At 52.7% G+C, this 20201-nt stretch overlaps 4 protein-coding genes across 4 annotated transcripts; 2 read left to right on the top strand and 2 right to left on the bottom strand.

Moving 5' to 3' along the window:
* Positions 1 to 124: 124 nt before the first annotated feature.
* Positions 125 to 2104, bottom strand: T069G_01624 (amidase domain-containing protein; the record flags this gene model as incomplete). Its single annotated transcript, XM_056168834.1, has 2 exons — positions 125 to 621; positions 688 to 2104. The coding sequence occupies 2 exons, from the start codon at positions 2102 to 2104 to the stop codon at positions 125 to 127; spliced, it is 1914 nt and encodes a 637-aa protein (XP_056034150.1).
* Positions 2105 to 3062: 958 nt separating this feature from the next.
* T069G_01623 (uncharacterized protein) lies at positions 3063 to 5046 on the top strand (the record flags this gene model as incomplete). Its single annotated transcript, XM_056168833.1, has 3 exons — positions 3063 to 4389; positions 4584 to 4707; positions 4767 to 5046. 3 exons carry the CDS (start codon positions 3063 to 3065, stop codon positions 5044 to 5046), a joined length of 1731 nt encoding a protein of 576 aa, XP_056034149.1.
* A 1092-nt stretch (positions 5047 to 6138) lies between these two features.
* T069G_01622 (heterokaryon incompatibility protein (HET) domain-containing protein) lies at positions 6139 to 8625 on the top strand (the record flags this gene model as incomplete). Its single annotated transcript, XM_056168832.1, has 1 exon — positions 6139 to 8625. One exon carries the CDS (start codon positions 6139 to 6141, stop codon positions 8623 to 8625), a length of 2487 nt encoding a protein of 828 aa, XP_056034148.1.
* A 921-nt stretch (positions 8626 to 9546) lies between these two features.
* T069G_01621 (uncharacterized protein) lies at positions 9547 to 15492 on the bottom strand (the record flags this gene model as incomplete). The annotated part of the gene is made up of 5 exons (XM_056168831.1): positions 9547 to 9683; positions 9747 to 12824; positions 12894 to 13745; positions 13809 to 14799; positions 15022 to 15492. The coding sequence occupies 5 exons, from the start codon at positions 15490 to 15492 to the stop codon at positions 9547 to 9549; spliced, it is 5529 nt and encodes a 1842-aa protein (XP_056034147.1).
* Between the last annotated feature and the right edge of the window lie 4709 nt (positions 15493 to 20201).

Raw genomic sequence — 20201 nt, 5'->3', positions numbered from 1 at the left:
AGTTCTGTAGCAACTCCAACTGGCTATTAAATAGAGACATATATATCAATTAGTATTTCAGGACTTAGTATTATACATTAAGCCTCTTGGCTCTTCTTGATTACATTGTGCCAATATACCCTCCTCACTTAAACAACACCTCTCCGCCCTCCATTGTCCCACCAGCCTCGTAATGCCCAATGATGCCGCTCTTCACCATGTCCTGTGCCAACCTCGTCAACATTCCATCGCAACCTTTGGCCACCATGATGCCCAGCCCCAAAGGCAGCATCTGTGTGTGATTCGTAATGGTGCTGTTTGCCTCAAACTCTCCAACTGGAATGGCAAAGTCTGGGACTTCTGCAAACGGCGCTATCCGAGACAGGGAGAACTTGGGGTTCACCTTGGGCGGGCTCAGGTAGACGTTACGCGGCACGGGATCAGCGAGAACTGTCGCGTAAATTATAATCGCTGAGGAGCAAGTCTCGTTGTCTGTCGTCAGTAACTCTGACTGCAGCCAATCTCGGAACATGGTTCTGTTGGTCTCGGCGCCGACAAGTGCCGAGTCTGGTGTCTGGTCGGCAAAGTCCCATCGGTTGGTGTTGGCTGGGTCGACCGCAGGGAGAGCACCGTCGTGTTTTGCTGTGTGAATGTGTTAACCGATTACTTTCTATCAGGGAGGAGCATGAACCGGGTTTCTCGACTTACCGCTATAATCGGCATAAAATGGTTCTCGGACAAGCCGTACAACATCTTTCTCTATCTTGATGGCGTACACACGATCAAGAACTTCGTTTATGCTGGCATTCTGGGCTGTCTTGGGTCGCGTTTTGATCCATTCATCCGCAATCTCAGTCACATGGAGCTCTGAGCCAGTCAACTCAACAATCTTGCTTCTAATATCCACAAGTGTCTGCGTCAGGTCATCAAGGGGTGTAGGATCAGCTGGGTCCGGCCAACCGCCAATGTTGTAAATCTTCTTCGGCCAATTTATCGCCTTGTCATTGGCGTAAGAGGTATACTTGCTCTGGTACAACGCCGCCTGAGCCGCATCCCAGAGCGTGGGATCCCGAGTGAGAAAGCCAATGGTGTCCATCGTCGGAGAGAGAGGCATGCAACCATCCGCGGACACGCTTCCCCAGCTTGGCCGGTTGCCAAAGACTCCGCCCTCAGCTGCAGGACCGCGGATACTTCCACCAGTGTCTGTTCCAACGGCCAAATCAAGCCAGTCGTATGCGGCGATGGATGCGCCGCCGCCCGTTGAGCTACCTCCAGCATCATTATAGCCATCTCCTCGAGGATTGAACGGTGCGTGATAGTCGATCCAATCGGCTGTGGCGGTGCCACCTTGCGCAAATTGTGCCGGTATCTGTTGGCCAACGATGACAGCACCGGCGTCAATGAGGTTTTGGATTGCAGGAGCTGTCTTCTCCGCCTCTGGATAGAAGTGGTACCATGCCCGGTTGCCGTTGGACTTTTTTACGCCGCTGAGGTCGAAGAGATCCTTTACTCCGATGCGAACTCCCGCCAATGGCTTTTCCTTGGTTCGTGTGAAATATAGTCTCGACGGTACACCGATGCTCATCGTGACGGAGGAGCTAATCTTGGCCGAGAGCGTCTCAAAAGATCCATCTGGCTTTTGCAGAAGCGACTCCGCAAATGCACCGACAAAATCATCGTACAAACGGTAAGCTCTGTACGCCGAGCCCGCGGAGTCGACAAAGTAAGGCCCAGAGGGCAAGTTGGAGACATCTAGCGGAGCTACGATTGCGTCTGTGCCGAGTAGGGTTTGCGTGCTGCTACTTTTCTGACCAGCAAGAAAGACAACCTGCGCAAAACCGGCCTGGAAGACGTCGTCGATGTTTGTCCAGTTTGTCAGGACTGCGTTTAGGTCCGAGGAGCTGGTGGCTGTGGCCACTACTGTGATTGGAGTGAACCCGAAAGCGCTTGGTATATCACTGATTGCATTGAGTGAAGATCGAGGAATATTTCCGGCCTGGTAGGGGCTGATGAAGTAGCTGAGTTCTCCAAGTTTCACAGTCGCTCCGGTGGATGTTATATGGCCAGCTGTCGTTGTGGCCAGCGTCAGTAAGGCCATCAGGCGCGAGAGCGTGAATCCAGCCATCCTGTCTTTCTACGACACTGATGGAGCCCCAGACACCAGTCGCGAGAGTCCATGCCGGCTGTTTTATAGCTTTGCTTACGGCCAGGGCACTGCCAGCTGCTTCCAAAATTTCTATCATCATCCTGGAGACCACAGTCTCGTCGGCACTGTAAAGTTCTGTGGAAATGTTCGCTATCGACCTCCAAGGCAATTCGTTTGTCTGTCTCTGCTTATTTCCCTACGCAAAACGTGCCCGACGGCGAATACCATTAGCCCGTCCGATCCTAGCAGCAATGGTCTCTGCTTTAAGCTTAGATGTAAAATTTGTTGGTTCTTCGAAAACGCCCAGGATAAAGACAAATAATACCCCCTAGCATCGTGAAGGCAGCAACCCGTCGGTCAGAGTCTTGGCCCTAGAACAACTCACCGACACATCTTTTTCCTGCCAATTACTTTGAGTCTAGGCCTCTCACAATGATGCTGTATCTCATAACAAGGAATACCTACTGTCGCGAAATAGCGTGGTCGGCTTATTGCAGGTGGGCTGACTCTTTGAGCGGCTGGCCGAAGATGCAATCCCGATGTGAGATTGGCATGTTGGCGCGGTGGAGTATTGCGGCTGCGAGAAGTCTTCTTCAGTATCCAAGATTCTATCAGTGTAAGGTAAAACCTCTTCCAAAATCTCGGCCTTGTTTCGCGTAGTTGGCGCCTCCAAGGAGAGTTGGAGTGAATGAGGATGTCGTGGAGAAAAGAGACACTGAGAAGCGGCTCCCGCTGCCAGTTAGCTTTGGGCGGCCCACACCACTCACTCACATTTTACCAAATAGAGCCTAAGAAGGATTCAAACGTTAACTCTTTTGTTGGGTGCTTTTTGGTATAGTGGGGGGAAACCCCTTGAACGTCTTGAAGAAATCTGTTGTAAAATGCTGTTGGTTCCAGCATTGTCACCAATGGAACCGCCACCAAAATCGCCATCACAATGTCGCACCACGAGGCTCACGAGGAGGCGATGCGACAGGCGCGCGAGATACAGCTTCGACTTCAACGAGAAGCGCGACGCATCGCCACGCCACGCTTTGGTCCCGCTGTCGATGGCGTTCTTTGGCAAAAAAGTCGCCCAGAAGAAATTGCGGATGCGAGCCCGCAAACGCCAATCCTCAGCATCATCGAGTTCTCGCTGAAGCCTGGTGTTGACCTTCGTGATGATTCCAAGCCGCCCCGGAAGCTCTTGGACGCCACGTTGCACTACATCAGCTCCATCCCGGGCTGTCGTGGCATCGAAGGGGGATTAAGGCTTCATATAGATGTAGAGGCTTGTTTCTTCTGCTTGATTTACTGGGATAGCGTCGTCGCCTGGCACAAGTTTCAGCATTCTCTGGGCTTCACTCCCCTAGTAGCGCTACTTGCTTCAGACGTTTCCAACCGCTGTGCCAAATTCGCAGGAAGAATATCGAGCGCTTTGGGACTCAACGAAGCAGTGCGAGCCACCACAATAATTGATGTTGTATCAGTCACTTTCAGCGCCCAAGACGTGTCGTCGCAAGAACTCCGTTTAGCTTTTGAAGAGAGATGGAACGCTCTCGTCGCTTCACTGACGGATGGCGATGGTGATAACGGCCTTCTACACTCTCATGTCATGTGGCTTGAGAATAATGCCTCGACATTTGCCGATCCATCTCCAGCTGAAGCTGCTGGTGCGAATATCTCGGCCACTTTTACCGCATTCCTCGTCTGGGATGGAATCAATTACGATGGTCATCGTGCTGAGCATCTCTGTGAAAGCCTACAAGCTTCATTGCAATCCTCTCACGGAAACGAGCCACCTATCACCTTGAAGCCGATTCAACTCACCAACCGCGTCCAACAACAAGAAGCCCACGATCCACCACAACAACCAACCTCATCGCTCACCAGCCTGGCCTCCATTCTTCAAAGCGATTTCCCACGTCAATGTAGCGCCGACCTCTTCCGCCTCAGAGAGCATGCTCGCCGAGTTCTCGACCGCAGCATCAGCGACGCAAGGGCAAGGACACGGCTGTTTCCACTGCCGCAGGGCTACTTTACACCCCAAGGCGAGCTGCACGAGGGCAGCATGTCTGTGATTCCTCAATGGCAGAACAGACAGATATCTTGGGGCCATTACCTCGTGGAAATTGTTTGGATGCAATTGAAGCGTCATTCCGTCCGAGTTCATGGCCCTCGCATATACAACCAGATTAGCAACGATGTAGGCGCACTGCCGGGTTTCGTTAAAGCCTTTTGGGCTCGTGATGTCGAGGATAACACTAAACTTGCCGTACTAATAGGTTAGAAAACGTACAACTAGCCACAGTGATTATGCTGTACACATTCAGCTGACTTATTCTACGAGTATATTCAGTCTGGGGTAGCGAACATGCACAAAGAGCAGATTTACACGACTGTCGTCGGATACTAGACGATTTTGTCGCATCGTCAGCCCAGATATCATCACCATTAGCATACCAAGCTTTCCCGATAGCCCGAGACCGCGAGGGTTCAACAGGGCTCGATCGCGTAGAGTATCTCGAGTTAATCTGGTTCCATCTTCCACCAGGCGCGCTTGAGCGTCAACTCTTCGAGTATGCCTATAGCGTCTTTACCCGGTGTGTTGCTTTCCGTATGCTCTCACAACGGTTCAAACTAACAGACACCTCTTGTGTAGCATGACGGTGCCTTCACAGCAAGGAGGAATCCCCACCGCGTTCAGAGTGAGCAGCGATTTGGGGGGCTGGCAACCAGCCGAAGCCACTGAGAGTTCCGACTCTCAGACTTTCACCGCAGCGCTGACTTGGATGAGCCCTGCCGCAAGACTAGAGTGGTATGGGGAGCTGCTCGGGGCCTCGCTCTGGTCGTACGAGCTGTTTGGCCACAAGCTCGATGCCCTGAAGATCTTGGCTACGGGAGGGGTTTCAGGGCGGTTCCTAGCCATCCAGAGGTCTTGACACAGTTCTACATGAACATTATTTCATGCTATCAAGCCCAAGTAGCACCAGCTGCATAAATCCACGCATAACTTGTCAAGCCAAGCAGTATGGAATCTCCGACTACCCGGTTACTCTTCCAGTTTGATCGCCGACTAAATGGATCCAAGTTTCACTTCCCTTTTCAAGTCTCCTCTTCTCTACATGAAGGAATCAGCAGGGAAGTATAGTCTAAAGACGCGGGTAGGCCCGACCCCTCTCTCTCTCCCTAGCAGAGTGAATGATGCGGCAGAGATTGATGCATCGAGCCGAACCATACGCACCAATAACCGTGAGGAGGAATCCCGCTCTGCCAGTTGCAACGCGCCATGAATGAGGATTCATGCGTGCCAAGATCATTCCGAGATTAGACGGCTGAATGAATGACGAAAGATCAGTCACCTGAGGCTGATGTGTTGTTTGACAAACAACTGCTGCAGGGAGGATATTAGAGTCACAGCATGCCCCTATCTTCCAGCCCGAACATTTCATGTGCCGCTCAAAGGATTGACCTGACCAATCCCGGAATCCGTATCCGTGATACCGGCGAGAATCAAAAGTTTGCTGTCCAAAAGTAGTAACCACTACTAATGCAGGCATGGGGTATGATCCTGGCGTGATAGACCATAGCCCCTCACTCAGCTGCCTGAGAAACCGGAATATGGCGTTTTGAACTGGATGCAGTCGTCCGTAACTGGACATACGTACAGTAGTCGTGGCTCACCATCCAAGGGAAATCCTGGGCGATTACACCAACAGAACTGCAAAACAAAGGGAAATTGCTTCTTGTGTTACCAGTGACTTCACGTGATGGAGACATGTTTGTGTAACCTCAAGTGTGAGACCGGTACATGTATTTATTAGGCAGCATCTCAGCACTTTGGGTATCATTTACCTCTTTCTCTTTCTCTGTATCTGAACTGTGAATGTATTAAAGTCTATCTACTATCCAATACAATCTCAGTGTCCGATACGTGCTCACCACTGTTACAGTATCAACCGATTACACTTGCTTTACTTTACTTGTACCCTTTTTTGATTTCACCTCATCTTTCTTCAAAGACATCTACAAAAATGGCTTGGGGAAAACCAAACGCTCATTGGATCAGGTCCCGAGAGGTTGAGACTCTCCCGGACAGCGGATGCAACTTGTGCTTTGCCTCTGAGAAGATACTCGCCGGGAGTGATGCAACCTTCATCTTGCAGCATCATTCCCCCGACTTCAAGTGCGAGTGCCAGCATTACCCAGCAGTTATACGTGTCACCCAACATGACCTGGCCGTGACTTGTGAGACTCACAAGGCCATGATGGAACACATCCTCAAATTGTACACTGAATTCTTGGACAAGATGCTTGCCTCTCGGATCTACAAACGTACGTATCCCGCCTATGGCGTGGAACTCTGTCGATCCCGAGAGAGCGTGCCGACTATCACGATTCTTGACCACAAGTGCCGCAGCAGAAAGTCCTATGAATTCATCCTGCGAAAGCCTCCAAACTCCAACGCATCGTCTGGAGAAACCACGATCGACGTCTCCTGGATAGACCTTAGTCGCGCCACTAAGTGGAAGGACAATTGCATCGATCGAATGGGAATACAATGTCGAGAATCAGACAGGTCCATAGTGGTGGCCCCAGACTGGCTCATCGATACCCAAGAAGACTGCCTCGTGCGTGGCGACAAGTCAATGAGATTCGTCGCCTTGAGCTACCGATGGGGAACATCCGTCTGGTCTAGAGTAGGCCTCGATAGGATCAATGAGATGCGAATACCGGGCGGTCTCTCTGACAGCTTCATCACCAAGCTGCCCATCATCAGGGATGCCATACACGTTGTCCAAAATATCAGGGAGCGCTACCTATGGGTGGATGCAGTGTGCATCATACACGAAGCCAGGGACCATCTGTCAAATCAGATTCAAAACATGGGTGCAATCTACGCATCCGCCAAATTCACCATCATCTCCACCGATGGCGATGCCATGAGTGGCCTCCCCGGCCTCCAAAACTGCTCTTCGCCTCGAAAGCTTGAAGGCATCTTCCCATGGACCGAGGATCGAGAGATCTTCGTCAGGGACCTCCCCTCCGTCAGTCATATATTCGTGCCTGAATACTTCAAAAGGGGCTGGACTTTCCAAGAGTACATTCTCTCTCATCGCCGCCTCATCTTTGCCAACCAGCAGATTCACTGGACCTGCCACTGCGGAACATGGCATGAAGATCTCCCAAATCTACGCTCTCCGATGGATGAAGCCAATGAAACTGTCCTGCAGTCCTCGAAGATCTTGAGACGCCGCCCTGATCTCAACGTGTTGGGCAACCTCCTCCGCTCGTACAACAACCTCGGGATGACCTACCAAGAAGATGCTCTGCCAGCGATAGCAGGCATCCTCAAACTCATCAGTCCCTCCTTCGAAGGCGGCTTCCTCTTCGGAATGCCCGTCCTGTGCTTCGAAGCCGCGCTGCTCTGGGGCACCAGATTCTGGTACTACAACATGGCCGGCGCCAAATACAGAGGACTCACGAGGCGAGAACATTCCGACAGGACTCGTGGTCTTCTTCCCAACGCCGAGCTGCCCTCATGGTCTTGGATCGGATGGAAGAGCGACTATCTGAGCCTCTTGAGGGATGAAGAAGATTACCAAGTGGTGACTTATCCGAACCAGCCCCAAGAAGCTTCTTCGAGATACGAGAAATGGTTCACGTTCCCGACCGTCCACTGGTTCTGCCAGGACACTCCAACATCCACCGACAGATACCGCATCAAGTCTTCCTGGTTCACGCCGTACATAGAGCCCTGCATCGAAGAATTCATCCCCGGCGGCTGGACAAGAGAAGAGTATCCCGGCGCCAACGGTCCAGACATCGAAAACACGCCCAGCGTCCCCTTTGGCATCGCTGGCACATACGTCTACAGCCACCCCGAATTCCCAAACCGCCTGTTCTGGCGCCCCTTCCCGGTGCATGCCAAGCGCGGTGCGAGGCAAATGCGGCAATGCAGATTTCTCTCCTGCACCACGAAGCGAGCCTATTTCACGTGTATGCGAAAAACTGGCTGCACAATGTTGGCCGGCGCCATGGACTATCATCTCGAGCTATTAGACTATGACGACCAGGTTTGCGGCTGGGTCCAGCTCCCAACTGCCGATACACCACTGCCCAGTCTCTCGAGAGCGGCCAGCCCTGATATCGAAGCTGAGGCTTGTAGCCCTGATATGGAAGATGAGGCCAGCCCGGATATAGGAGATGAGCCTGAAACTCCCCCAGACATAAAAGATGAGCCTGAATCTCCCTCAAATATTCTTCCGTCTCCTCCCGACAGCCCTTCGCAGCAACTCTACGAACTCGTCGAGCTCGTCGTCGTCTGCCGGCGATTATACTCCGAGAGCATCGATCGTAAACATGGTCTGTGGCTCAAGAGACGCGCCTACAAGCCTTTTTACGGCGTCCTCTGTATCGAGTGGGTAAATGGTGTAGCATATCGGAAGGGTTACGGCTATGTGACGCAGGAAGCTTGGGATGCACACGACGTTGACACTGTAAACTTGGTATTAGGATAGGCGTTGGGATGTAGCAATGGCAATAGCAATGGCGATGGATTCCATCTACATATACTTGGTTAGGCATATGCGGTTGAAAGCGTGATGACAATACGATTCCTGTCCTGTGATTTTACCGTCCACACATTAATATACTTGGGTCCAATCGATTCCGTTGATACACCGCTGACTACAACAACTCTACAGAGCATCGTGACAAGACTCAAGCATCTATGCAGTAAGAGACCGAAATGATACTGATACGCCAACTGAATTTGCAATGTCCGATATGCCCATACCTACTACAGACACGCCTCCCACTCTCAGTTCATTTTCAGAGAGAGAAGCACATCCAAATAGGCACCTTAGTTAACATACAAAATTGAGCCAAAACAAATCCCTCTTTTTTTCAGTTTAGTTTCCTTGCTACAAGCACCAAAAGGAAAAATGCATGTATCTGTTTGCAACCCTAGCATGATGGGAATTCTTTTTTTTTTTCGTCTGCATAAAAAGCAGTTGTGCCTTGATGAGGGGAAATTGACAGTAAAGAAAGAAACAATTTTAGAGAGAGGGGGGACTGCATTCTAAGAATAATGGTTCTTCCAAAAGGTCAGAGTATGCAGAGGCTAAAACAGAATGCTCGGTGTGCCAGTGACAAATTGTATCTTATCAAAAAGTCATCTATGACAACCTAAAATGTCTGCGAGCATTAACAAGATCAAATTGAGAAACAAAACAAAAAGAAAGAAGAAAGAAGAATCGTTCAGAGTCATAAGGCGGGTCTTCCGTTAGATGTATGGTCGTCACGTTTGCGAGAGAGAGAGAGAGAGAGATAAGAGAGAAGAAAGGATATTCCCTTTTTTCTATGAGAGAGAGAGAGATGGAGAGAGATAGTCAAGACGTTGTTGATTAATAATGCAAAAGTCGAATGAACAAGAAACTTTATGCCCGAGAGCGCATAGATGCCATGGGGGTACTCATGGCAGACTGTCCACTGGAGTGAACGTGATGGTGATGATGGTTGTGGCTGCGTCCTCCTTTCTTGGTGGTGTGAGGAAGTGTCCCGACGTCGTGTTTGCCTATTTTCTTTGGTCAGTTTCAGATTGTCACTTACACACGGTTCCCATTTGCATATGACTTACCATCGCAACAAGCTCTGACATTCTCCAGCCGGTCTGCTTCCCTGTCTTGCTGCTCAATCATCTCACGAAGATCCTCGGCACTGTCGTGGACCTCGCTCGCCTGGTAGATGCTAACATTCTGGGCGCTAACCGTCCTGCTGCGTATCGATCCGGAGAGCTTGGACCCGCCCACCTTCCAGTACGAGCCTACTTTGCTGCTGATGCTGCCAGTAAGGGACGGCCTGATCGGGGTTGAAGCATGCTTCCCTGATGGCGTCAGCGTAGGAATCTCTAGAGAGATTGCCTCGGCCTGTGAAGTGGTGCGAGAGTTGTACGATGAAAGGGACGGAGCCGAGGGACGCGAGGTACCGTTGGCAGGGTGCCGGCCAAATGGAGGGTTGAACTCGTCACCGTCTTCCCGAGTAAGGTCTGTCGCCATCTCTTCTGCATCAGATTGGCCATCGTGGCCATTGCTGGTTCTCAGCAGGAGATATGACAGAGCATTGAACCACGTCTCGTGTCGTTGGCCAGTGGTGCAGGTAAACTTGATCGTCCTGCCGGGAGAAATGATCACCAAGCTCTTACGGTGGAGACCCGGCGGCATGGGGTTGTCGTCTGTCACTACTCGCACACCATCGATGGGGAGACTCTTCGCCTTCATCTCAGTACGACCAGCCGTTGACGGGTCTCGCTCGCTCCAGTAGATAGTTCTCGTGTATGGGTGCACCCAAAAGTAGCGGCGGTGTCGCTTCTCAGACAGCTCGCCGCGACCAGTCTTGCGCGTATACTTCCAGATGTATTCTCCAATCATGGTCTGCGTGATGGCTTGGATCATTCTGGGGTCGGTGTTGGGTCCAAATCCGCTAGGGTCGAGACCCATCTCATTGGCCCGCATTCCGAAACGATTGTCCAGTTCTGATGCGAACGAGGACACGGAAGTCTGCCGGGACATGGCAGCAGAAAGCCTGACAGGAGGTGGCAGCGGGAATTCGGCAGTACCATGAGACGAGCCGGCTCGGACAGGAGCGCGAGGAGTAGGAGTGCCGCGGCCAGAAGGAGGAGACATTGGTCTGTCTCTGCTGGGGGTGGCCGGTGTTGGCTTTGTTGCCGAGGCGGGCCAGAGAGGCGGGCCCATTGTGCCTTGGCTCTGGCTGTGGCTCTGCGTTTGCGTCATGCTGTGGGATGAGCCGGAACGAGCCGCCTGGATCATCTGCTGATGGTTTGATGGCAAAGGAGGCGCGTCCACGAGCGAGGATTTGCCACTGGTAGCACTGCCAGGTCGGTGCGTGGGCGTAGAGTGGAAAATAGGCGCTGGATCAAGCGTCCTGCTCTTGCTCGAGATGGCTGAAAAGGGGCTATCCAAGTTTTCTTGATAGGCACGGTTAATCTTGACAGTCCCGACGGTGTCAGGGCTGCCAATGGAGTAAGGGCTCTTTGCAGGAGTCTCAGCTCCAGTCTTGAGCAGCTCGTCGATGGCTCCCGATGTCAGTGATGTCTGGGCTCCCTGGTCGCTGGTGTGAGTCAGTTGCTGACCAGGACGAGAGATTCCATTGGCTGAAATCTCCTTGAATGGCCGCTTGGACTCGTGAGTGTCGACTTGCGGTGACACAGGAAGTGATTGACTTGTCTCATCTTCAGCAATAATGGGTGATGAGGGGACGCTCTCCGGTCTTCTGCGAGTGACATACGACGCAAAGAGGTTCTTGTCGGATACCTCACCATCTTCCTCATCATTGAAGGGAGATTTGATATTGCTTGGGAGAATGAATCCCCCTCTCTTGACAGGACTAACTGGCTGAGTCTCAACAGATGAGATGGAAGAGAATGCAAATTGCGGAGCGAGAGGGAAGATGGGTTCAACGTCCTCTGCTACGATTGAGGAGAGGCCAAGAGCAGGGAGCTCAGGCTGAGGTAGTGATGGCAGGAATAGCTCCTCATCATCGATAGGCAGCTCGTCGAAGGGAATGGTGTTTTGGAAGGAGAGGGCAGAGAGTGTCAGTGCTGCGGAAACCGGCTCGGGTTCAGGCTCGGCGATGGGTTCGACATTTTCCACAGCAATGGTAGACAGCGTCAAAGTTGGCAGCCAAAGCTCTCTGGGCTCTAGCTGCTGTGTCTGAATGGATGACATGGTGAGAGCTGCCGGTGGGGGCACCACCACTTCAGGCTCAGCGATGGGCTCGACTTGCTCCGTCACGATTGGCGAAATAGTGAGCTCCTGCAAGGCGACAGCTGGAGCTTCTTCTGGGGCAATCTCCTTGGCCGCAATAAGCTCGGGGACTTCTGGCTCCTCGATAACGGGCTCGACTTCCTCCGATAGGATAGAGGCCAGTGTAAGCTCAGGTAGAGGAGCTTCGGGTTCTGCCTTGGGCTCCAGTCCCTCTGCCACGATGGTGGAGAGACTCAGCACCAGCGCAGGTAGCTCTGGCTCTTCCACTGGCTCCGAGCCTTCGGTAGCAATGGTAGAGAGCGAGAGGATTGGAGGAGGAACTTCAGGCTCGGCCACTGGCTCCAGACCTTCAGCGATGATTGTCGATAGCGAAAGGGCTGCTGGGGGGATTTCAGGCTCGGCCACTGGCTCCAGGCCCTCGCCAATGATTGTCGACAGAGTCAATTCAGCCGGAGGCAGCTCTGGCTCCGCCCGGGGCTCCAGTCCTTCAGCGAAGATGCTGGAGAGGGTGAGGTCTGGAGGTGGAACGTCGGGCTCTGCTTCGGGTTCCAAATGCTCGGCCACGATAGCAGACAATCCCAGGTGAGGAGCGGGGACCTCCGGCTCGGCTAAGGGCTCCACTGTCTCAAATGCCATTGGTGTCAAGCTCAGGGTGGGAGGTACAGCGGCCGGTGCCGGCTCTTGGTGTTGTTCTTCTCGAGGCTCGATGTCCTCGGATTGGATGACGGAGAGTTCAAGAACAGCAGGGAGCGCAGGCACAGGAACTGACATGTGATCCGACTCACTGGGCAGTGATGAGGGAGGCAAGGGGAACTGTGCAAGCTTCTCGCCAATGTCGTACTGAGCACCGGCATCGCTGTAGGCAATTGTAGACGCGGGGCGGGAGTACGTAGCAGAGCCCGCGGGCCCGTCCTCGACGCTCCGCCATGAGGCTGCAGATGCACGGAAATCAGTGTTGGGAATGGCCGACTCCATGGATCTCGGTCTTCGAGCGAACTCGCCCACGCTTAGCAGCGAACTGCGAGATGTGCGGTGGCCGAGAGACGCGATGCTAGGACCAAACTCGATGGGGTCGGTCATGACACCTGTATCTACCATGATGACTCGAGGCAGCCGGGGAACCGCTGGAGGCGGCGTAACGGCGCGGCGTGTGGAAGCCGGCGTCATGGAACGGAGGCTTCTGCGGCCAGGAGTATACATGATTGATGATTCATCATCGCTGGGGAAATCCTGCAGCTCGGCAAAGAGACTCTGGCCGGGGGTTGATGGATCGCCGCCACCGCTGCTGAAGCTTGCACCTGGGCTCCGGAACTGAGGCTCCTCACTCTCTTGTCGAGAGCTTCTCCGGGACATTGATGACCTGTTGCTCGTACGCATTCTCCGTAGAGAAGCTGCGGCGGTAGGTGATCTAAATTCTGGGAACTCTGAGAACTCATCTTCCTCGGTCGAAGTTGACGCAGTGCTGTCAAATGATTCTCGGTTGGCGTGTCTTGGAAGGCCGGGCTGCAGGCTGGGAGGTCGTCTCATGTTGCCAAAGCCTCGTATGGACAGTGCAACCTCAGTAGGGGCATCACTTTCATCAGACAAGTCCTCGTGTCCTGTCTGGAAATCTTCCGTCTCGGTTCCTGGTTCGGCCGTCTCAAAGGCAGAATCGTTACCCTCTTCGGCAGCAGTCTCAAAAGAGTCGCTAGTCTCGATGGATTCGAGAATAAGTTCCTCTCCATCAGAAACATCAGAAGACTGTTGTTGCCGCTGTAGTTGTAGCTGAAGCTGTTGCTGGCGTCGATCGGGAGAGCGACGGCCAGCGCGAAGGCCAGAAGAGCGGGGTGAAACATCGTGAGTATCTTCCCATTCTGGATCTTCCGGAGCGACTGGCTCTTCAATGACAACTTCTTGGCGGCTAGAACGGAAGCTACCGAGCAATCGAGGCGGCCTGACCTTGACTTCCTTGGGCTCGACCCTGCGACCACGACGAACGGGGGGCAGAGCGGGGCCTTTTTCAAGCTCGTTTCTGGCCTTTTCCAAATCGTCGCGAAGGTCTTGGATGATGCGTCTGAATTCAAGCTTCTCCGTCTTTTCACGGTGGAGCTGGCTTCGCTGGCTCTGAATGGTTCGCTGGGCATGTTGCAGAGATGTCTTGAGAGTCTCCGTCTCGAGCATGGAGTGCCTGGGAGTGGTTCCCTTGACGGGAGACTGGGGCGGGGAATGCTCAGGTGTAATGTCAATGGCAGCAGCCTCGAGATCTTCGTCACTAGTGCCTGAAGAGGACTCGCGCTCCTGAGCCTTTGCTCTCTGGGCCGCGATGGCTTTGGCGAGCTCCAGGTTCTGGCTGGTTAGCTCGTCAATCTTGCGCTGCATGGCAGAGCGTTCGCCCTCGGCCATAGCAATGGCGCGCTTGGCAGTGCCGAGCTCAATGTCATGGGACTTGGTGGAGGCGGCGTGTTCCTCGGTCAGCTTGGAGAGCGTCAGCTTCACCTCATCCAGCTCCTTTTGGGTGGCAGACTTGGCAGCGTTGGAGGCGTGGAGAGCATTGTCGAGCTTCTTCTCACGGTCGGACGCCTCCCTCTGCTGGCCATTCATCTCCTGCAGTCGGGTCTGAAGGTTCCAGTTTTCTTCCTTGAAGCGATGTTCACTCTCATCAAGAACCTTGAGACGCTGCTGCTGGGCCTCCGACTCTCCCTCGAGGCGGGAGACGTCGTTGCGGAGGTCTTTGACCTGCTCATCACGTTCGCCGAGCAATGCCTGTAGGTTGCGGACCTGGGCAATGAGCGATGTGCTGATTTCGGCGGCGAATTCGATGTCGTGGACTCTGTTGGACGGCTGGTTTCGCATCTTGCGGTTTGGCACGCTGAGCTTAGCGGGTGAGCCCGTAGCTTGACTCTCGAATTTGGAAGGACTAGCGGAGCGCTATACACCATGATTGACGATGGCTTTGATTAGCAACTGAAGACTGACGAGGGTTCGTAGAGATCAGGAGGAACATGTGCGAAGCAGTGCGAATCTATGTGACATGTGTAAATGTGTAACGGGTCGGCTATATGCGCAATAGATGGACGAGCACCGACCGACCCAGTTCTCTGCTGAATAAAGGGAGGAGAGGGAAAGGGAAAATGAAAAGCATATTCTCACCCTGCCTGATCGGCTGTCCAGAGTGTAGGGCGAGCCTTGGTTGTTGTCGCTGGTGCTCGCCACTCGCTGCTTGGGCAAAAAGACCCTCGCCGACTCTCGAGCCAAATCATTGTAGTCCTTTTCGATGCTGACGAGCTTCTTGCGCAGCTCGGGCGCCAGCTCCTCCTCGGCCTGTAGCTTTTCGATTTCCTGTAGCTGTTCGGCGAGGGCTTTGCGCTGCGATACGAGAGCAGTTCCAATCTTGCCAGCTTCGTCCAGGCGACGGTCGGTCTCTGCTAGGTGAGCTTCCAGGGCGCGCTTCGCCTGTCGCGGATCGGAACCGGGACCAGCGGCAAAGAGCTCTTGGTCAAAGTCGGAAAATCGCAGATGGGACGGGGCGGTCGACGAGGCGGAGAAGAAGGGATCATTGGCGCCGTCTCCTGCTGGCACAGAGAGATCGGGCCGGTCCGAGGTGACTGACGACGACGCCATTCTGATGAAGGCGAGTTCGCCAGAAAGCGCAACGTCCGTCTGTGGCTAGCGGCGGACCATCAAAGAGGTGCTTTTGTTGCTTCAATCCCCTACCGGGTTCGGGAGGTGGCAGCTCGAGGCCGTGCCGCAGCTGCACCGGCGGAAGTTGTCGTCGTTTTTCGCAGTTGGTTTTCGTACTGTATGTAGGACAAATCGCAACGAGCGATGCGGAGAATTGAGGGGTTGACTTTTTGTTTCCTTGGTTGGTGACGAAAGACAACGGATAGAAACGCAGGAATTGGATGAGTGAGCTGGCGTTTGGCACCGCGCAGCCCCTGGCGTTGCTGAGGTGCAGCGGCAAAAGAAAAACTGCAGGGGGGGGCGACCAGGCGATTGGTGAGCGGCCTGGACGGGGAAAATGGATACAGGCACGAAAAACCGGCGTCGTTGCAGGCCCTGCTGCAGCAAACCGGGGTGCTCGAGGTAAGCGGAAAAGGAAAAAAAAGAGAGGATGCAAGACCTCGAAATGACGCTGTGGATGCGCTGCGCACAGGCGGAAATGGAAGCGCAGAGCGAACAGGTAGGCGAAATTGGCGGGAAATTTGGAAGGCCGAAAGAAGCAGAAGAGAAGCGCAAAACAGTAGGAAAGAAAAGGAAAAAAGGGATCCAGGCGAGGAGCGAAAGGAAAGGCGGAATAAATTAAAAAGACGCCGAGGCTGCGGGCTGTCCTGTCCTGTCCTGTCTCGTTGTTTGTTGTGTGTTTGCGAGAGCTAGGCTATACGAATGCCTACCAGGTCGATAAGCAAAGGCCGCAGAAGCAGGAACAGCGAATTGGGGGGGTCAAATTAAAGACGTATTATTTGTTGTTGTTTTTGGGTGTGTTTTTTTTGTTGTCCCGGCTGGGTCAGACGTGGCTCGAGCCGTGTGGGCGGCCAGGTTTCAACACTGGATCCAGTATACAACAGCTCTCTGCTTAGCTGGACACAACCAAAGGTGAGTCAAGCCCAAGCACACGCAACGGAATGCAGGTGACGCGCGACCGTCTCTTTTTCGCTGATCAGCTTGGCCAAGTCGAAATGCGCACTGTACGGCGACTTGGTTTCTTTCGAGTTGCTAACGCGCAAGTCGAATCGAAGGCGGCCGACCGAGGAAAAAGGAGACAATGAGACGAGGCGCAATCCAATTCAAGCTGACGGGCAGCTTGCTGGGTCAATCGGCTGAAACAACTTTTTTTGGTGATTTTTCTTTTTAATAAGGCTGCAATGAATGAGCGGATAGGGTTGATCGGACGCGTAGTATGTGGCTGCGAGTCCTCCCCAAAAACACGAGGCGTTCTATTATTATTCTAGCGGTAGGTGTTGGTGTAACGAGTGTATCGAGTCGGGGGACCGGGTAAAAAAAAGAAACGACAAAAAAAACTCAAGTATAAAAAATCGGAGAGCCAGCCGCGCGGAGGACAAGGACTTGCCAGGACTCGGATTTTCGTGACGAGGTTAGGGAGAAAAAAGAAAAGAAGAAGGGTTAGAGAGTAGGAGAGTAAGAAAGGAAGAAAGAGAGGTATCAGATGCCGCAAACAATGGAGGAGAGGAACAAGGACGCTCGTCGGTACTGCTAGGACCACTTCGGGAGGGCTAAGGCAAAGGGGCCTTGCCGGGTGGTGGAGAAGCTGACCAGGGAACAAAATGTACGAGTGCAGGCCCAAGGTATGTATTTGTTTGAGGTTGATGATGGAACGAGGTCTGGCATTACGATGAAGAAGATGGGGAAGAAGTGAGGTTGAGAGCGATTCCCTTATCGCATCGAGCTGATAGTAGGAAACCGTAGACAAAGTGGTAGAAGGCAGGCACGCATTGTCTTTATCTCTTCTTTCCTGAGGCATCTCGATGTTTGAGGGTACCGGCGTATTGGTGTGCACGGCAGTGCGCTGCACAAGTCGCTGCTACAACAGGTACATTCATGCTCTGGAGCTGCAAGAGGCAAGAAGCACGCAGCTCGTATGTCATTGCATCGCATCGCATCGCATCAATCAATCAATCAATCAATCAATCACTGCACGGACAACCCAAGCCATTTGTTTGTTTGTTTGTTTCTGTTTCTCACTCTGTTTTGGCTCGCCGGACGGTGCATGGACGCATAAATGAATTTGCATGAACCACCAACTGCTGAATTAATTAGGCGTCATCTTGCACGATCTTGCTCGGTCAATGCATCCGAGAAATTCCAATTCATGCACGCGCCAGCGAAGGAGAGACGAGAGAACTCAGCTCGGCCATGTCACCAGGACTGCTGACTTATATTACGTCCGTGGTATTACGGAGTACTGCTCACTTGTAACCGCTACCTACGACAAGCACGGAGCAAAACTCGTGGATGAGAGACGCAGTTGATGCCCCAAATGGCCCAGTGCGTGTTTCAGCGTCCTGCATCCCCTCTAATTACTGCCCCCATCATCATCACAACCATCACGCTCCCATATTACTGGTCTCTTGTACGAAATGATACTCGGTACGAGTATGTATATATGCACGAAATCATTACCCCAGAGCCTTCAATTCAATTAAAAGTAGAACCTTGCTCTGTACCTGCATCACACGAGGTTCAAGGCATCACTCACATATTTCTCAGATGCACCAGCAGGGACCCTCTGCGAGCCAGAGATGGAAGCATGCGATGCGTGCATTTGCTCCTTGTTGATGCTTGTATGTACATGTGCATCATCACCGCTCCGGCTGTTGCTCCGTCGCTTCGAAGTCCATCAGTGCTTCCTGGTCTGAATTCTTCTCTCCTCCATCTTCTCTTCCCCTCTTCTTTGCCTTTGCATCACATCACATTCACATAATCATCGCCGTCTAACCAAAGCTTAAACTTCACCATCGCCCGCACTCTCAGTCACGCAGTACATCCTCGTCCAAGAGGCCCCCAATCTCAACAAGCCACACCCCGGCTGATGCCGCGAGAAAGAGACCAGCGCGAAAAGAACAGCTTCCCGTCAGCCAATCATCCGACTCTAGTGCCTCGGACTAACAACCCGCTAGCAAGCCTCTTCCCCGCTCGCAAGCCCATGGGATTGTCCGCCGTGATTGGGCCGGTGCCTGGTCGCTGTTGTTCATTGTTTTCCTGAGAACGGCTCATTTTATTCGCTCGGACTAGCCAGCGTGGCCGATGGTGGCCCGGCGTGTCAAACAGAGTGTCGGGCGCCAAAGAGAGCTCCGGATTGACGCAATTCTGGCACTACGCGCATATTAACGGATCGAATGCCTTTTAACTTGGTCGTACTGGTGCTAGCAGCATCTGTTCCGTCTTCCGAGAGCCTTCTGGAATCCATATAATATCCGAAGCTCGGGAACGCTGAATCCAGACCAATTCAAACCATCACCACTGAGCGACTCCATCAACCGTCTCCAGTCTTTTTCAGCCTCCGGCCCCAGCGTCAACTGAGCCCAGGCACCGTTTCCCCTGCATTAGCCGCTCGCTGAGGGCACTCGTATGCCGTGCTCCAAATGGGTGCACACCGCCAGTTGTCAGATTGATGGATGCTTTTTCTGCGTGTGAATCGAGTTCCACTGTCGGTACCGTGGGCCGAATACTGCTCGTAATGGTCTGTAGTACGAATATGCCCATGTCAATCAAATGAGTGGCAATTCTGGCCTCGGCTGCATGGCCATTCGCTGTCCGCGTACTCGTACGGACACCAGCAAGGCCGCCTGTGCGGGCAGGGCATGGCTGTAAGACACTGGCAATAATACTGAATACGGGATCTATGGTGCAAGTTGGTGTGCTGCATGTTAAAGTCCCCCCAAACACCACTAGAGATGGGCATTACAGAACAATTTGATCAGGTCTTGACACTTTGGATGTATCCAAACTCTATGTAGGGCACGCATTGTGTATTCGTTCAGGGTATCCTTTTGACAGCTCAACACAATCAGCCTGCCAAGTATACTATAGACCCTGGACACACGTCTTTCAGTCCGAAAAGCTCAACAAGCCGTAGCTTGACATCTAGTGGCCCTCATGCAAGATGGCGGCGGAGCTATCATCTTAGATTGACTCTGGGAGATTGCACCGTCACTTTTGGCATCCTCGGAAGTCGGGCCACGATGTGACAGCGCATCCTCTCCATACCACTTTCGTCTAGCCGCACGATGAACCGCTGCCTTTTAGGAGGCCACGAGCCGTGAAGTAGTAATATTTACAAGTATTACGGAGTACTGACGGGCACATGCATGTACTCTTTGACTATTACTACGAGAAGCGGATAAGATGACATGTCCGTGCCGCAAGCCTGTCAAAGGCCGATCGTGATCGGATCGTCGGCGGTTATCTGTGTGTATGGGTATGTCACTAAACCCTACCCGAGAGCTTAACATTGTTTGCATCAAAAAGCCATCAATGGAAAAGATATAGTTTTGATGCTTGGTATTCATTATAATCATGACATTCCACGTCATTTTCCAGTATGTTTCGATGAATGAATATTGTTGTTCGTAGACATATTCATACAATTCATGCTCAAGTTCTCATCAACCTCACAGCATCATACACCCACCGCACGGCACAGCACCTCGCCACAACTGGCTCCCTGTCAGCTGAACAGCAACCCAATGACCAAGTTATATGCAAGTCTCAAAGCTATTGCCTCTCCCCTGCTCACCGAGAATAACAACGGCCCAAGCGGCACTCTTCCAATTGGCCCAAGTCGGCGTTACCTTGCGCAGCCGCCCCGGATG

This window comes from Trichoderma breve, chromosome 1 (assembly GCF_028502605.1).
Source record: "Trichoderma breve strain T069 chromosome 1, whole genome shotgun sequence".
In the NCBI taxonomy this organism is placed as follows: Eukaryota; Fungi; Ascomycota; class Sordariomycetes; order Hypocreales; family Hypocreaceae; genus Trichoderma; species Trichoderma breve.
Note: the sequence above shows the minus strand (reverse complement) of the source record. Positions and strands in the feature narration are given on the sequence as shown.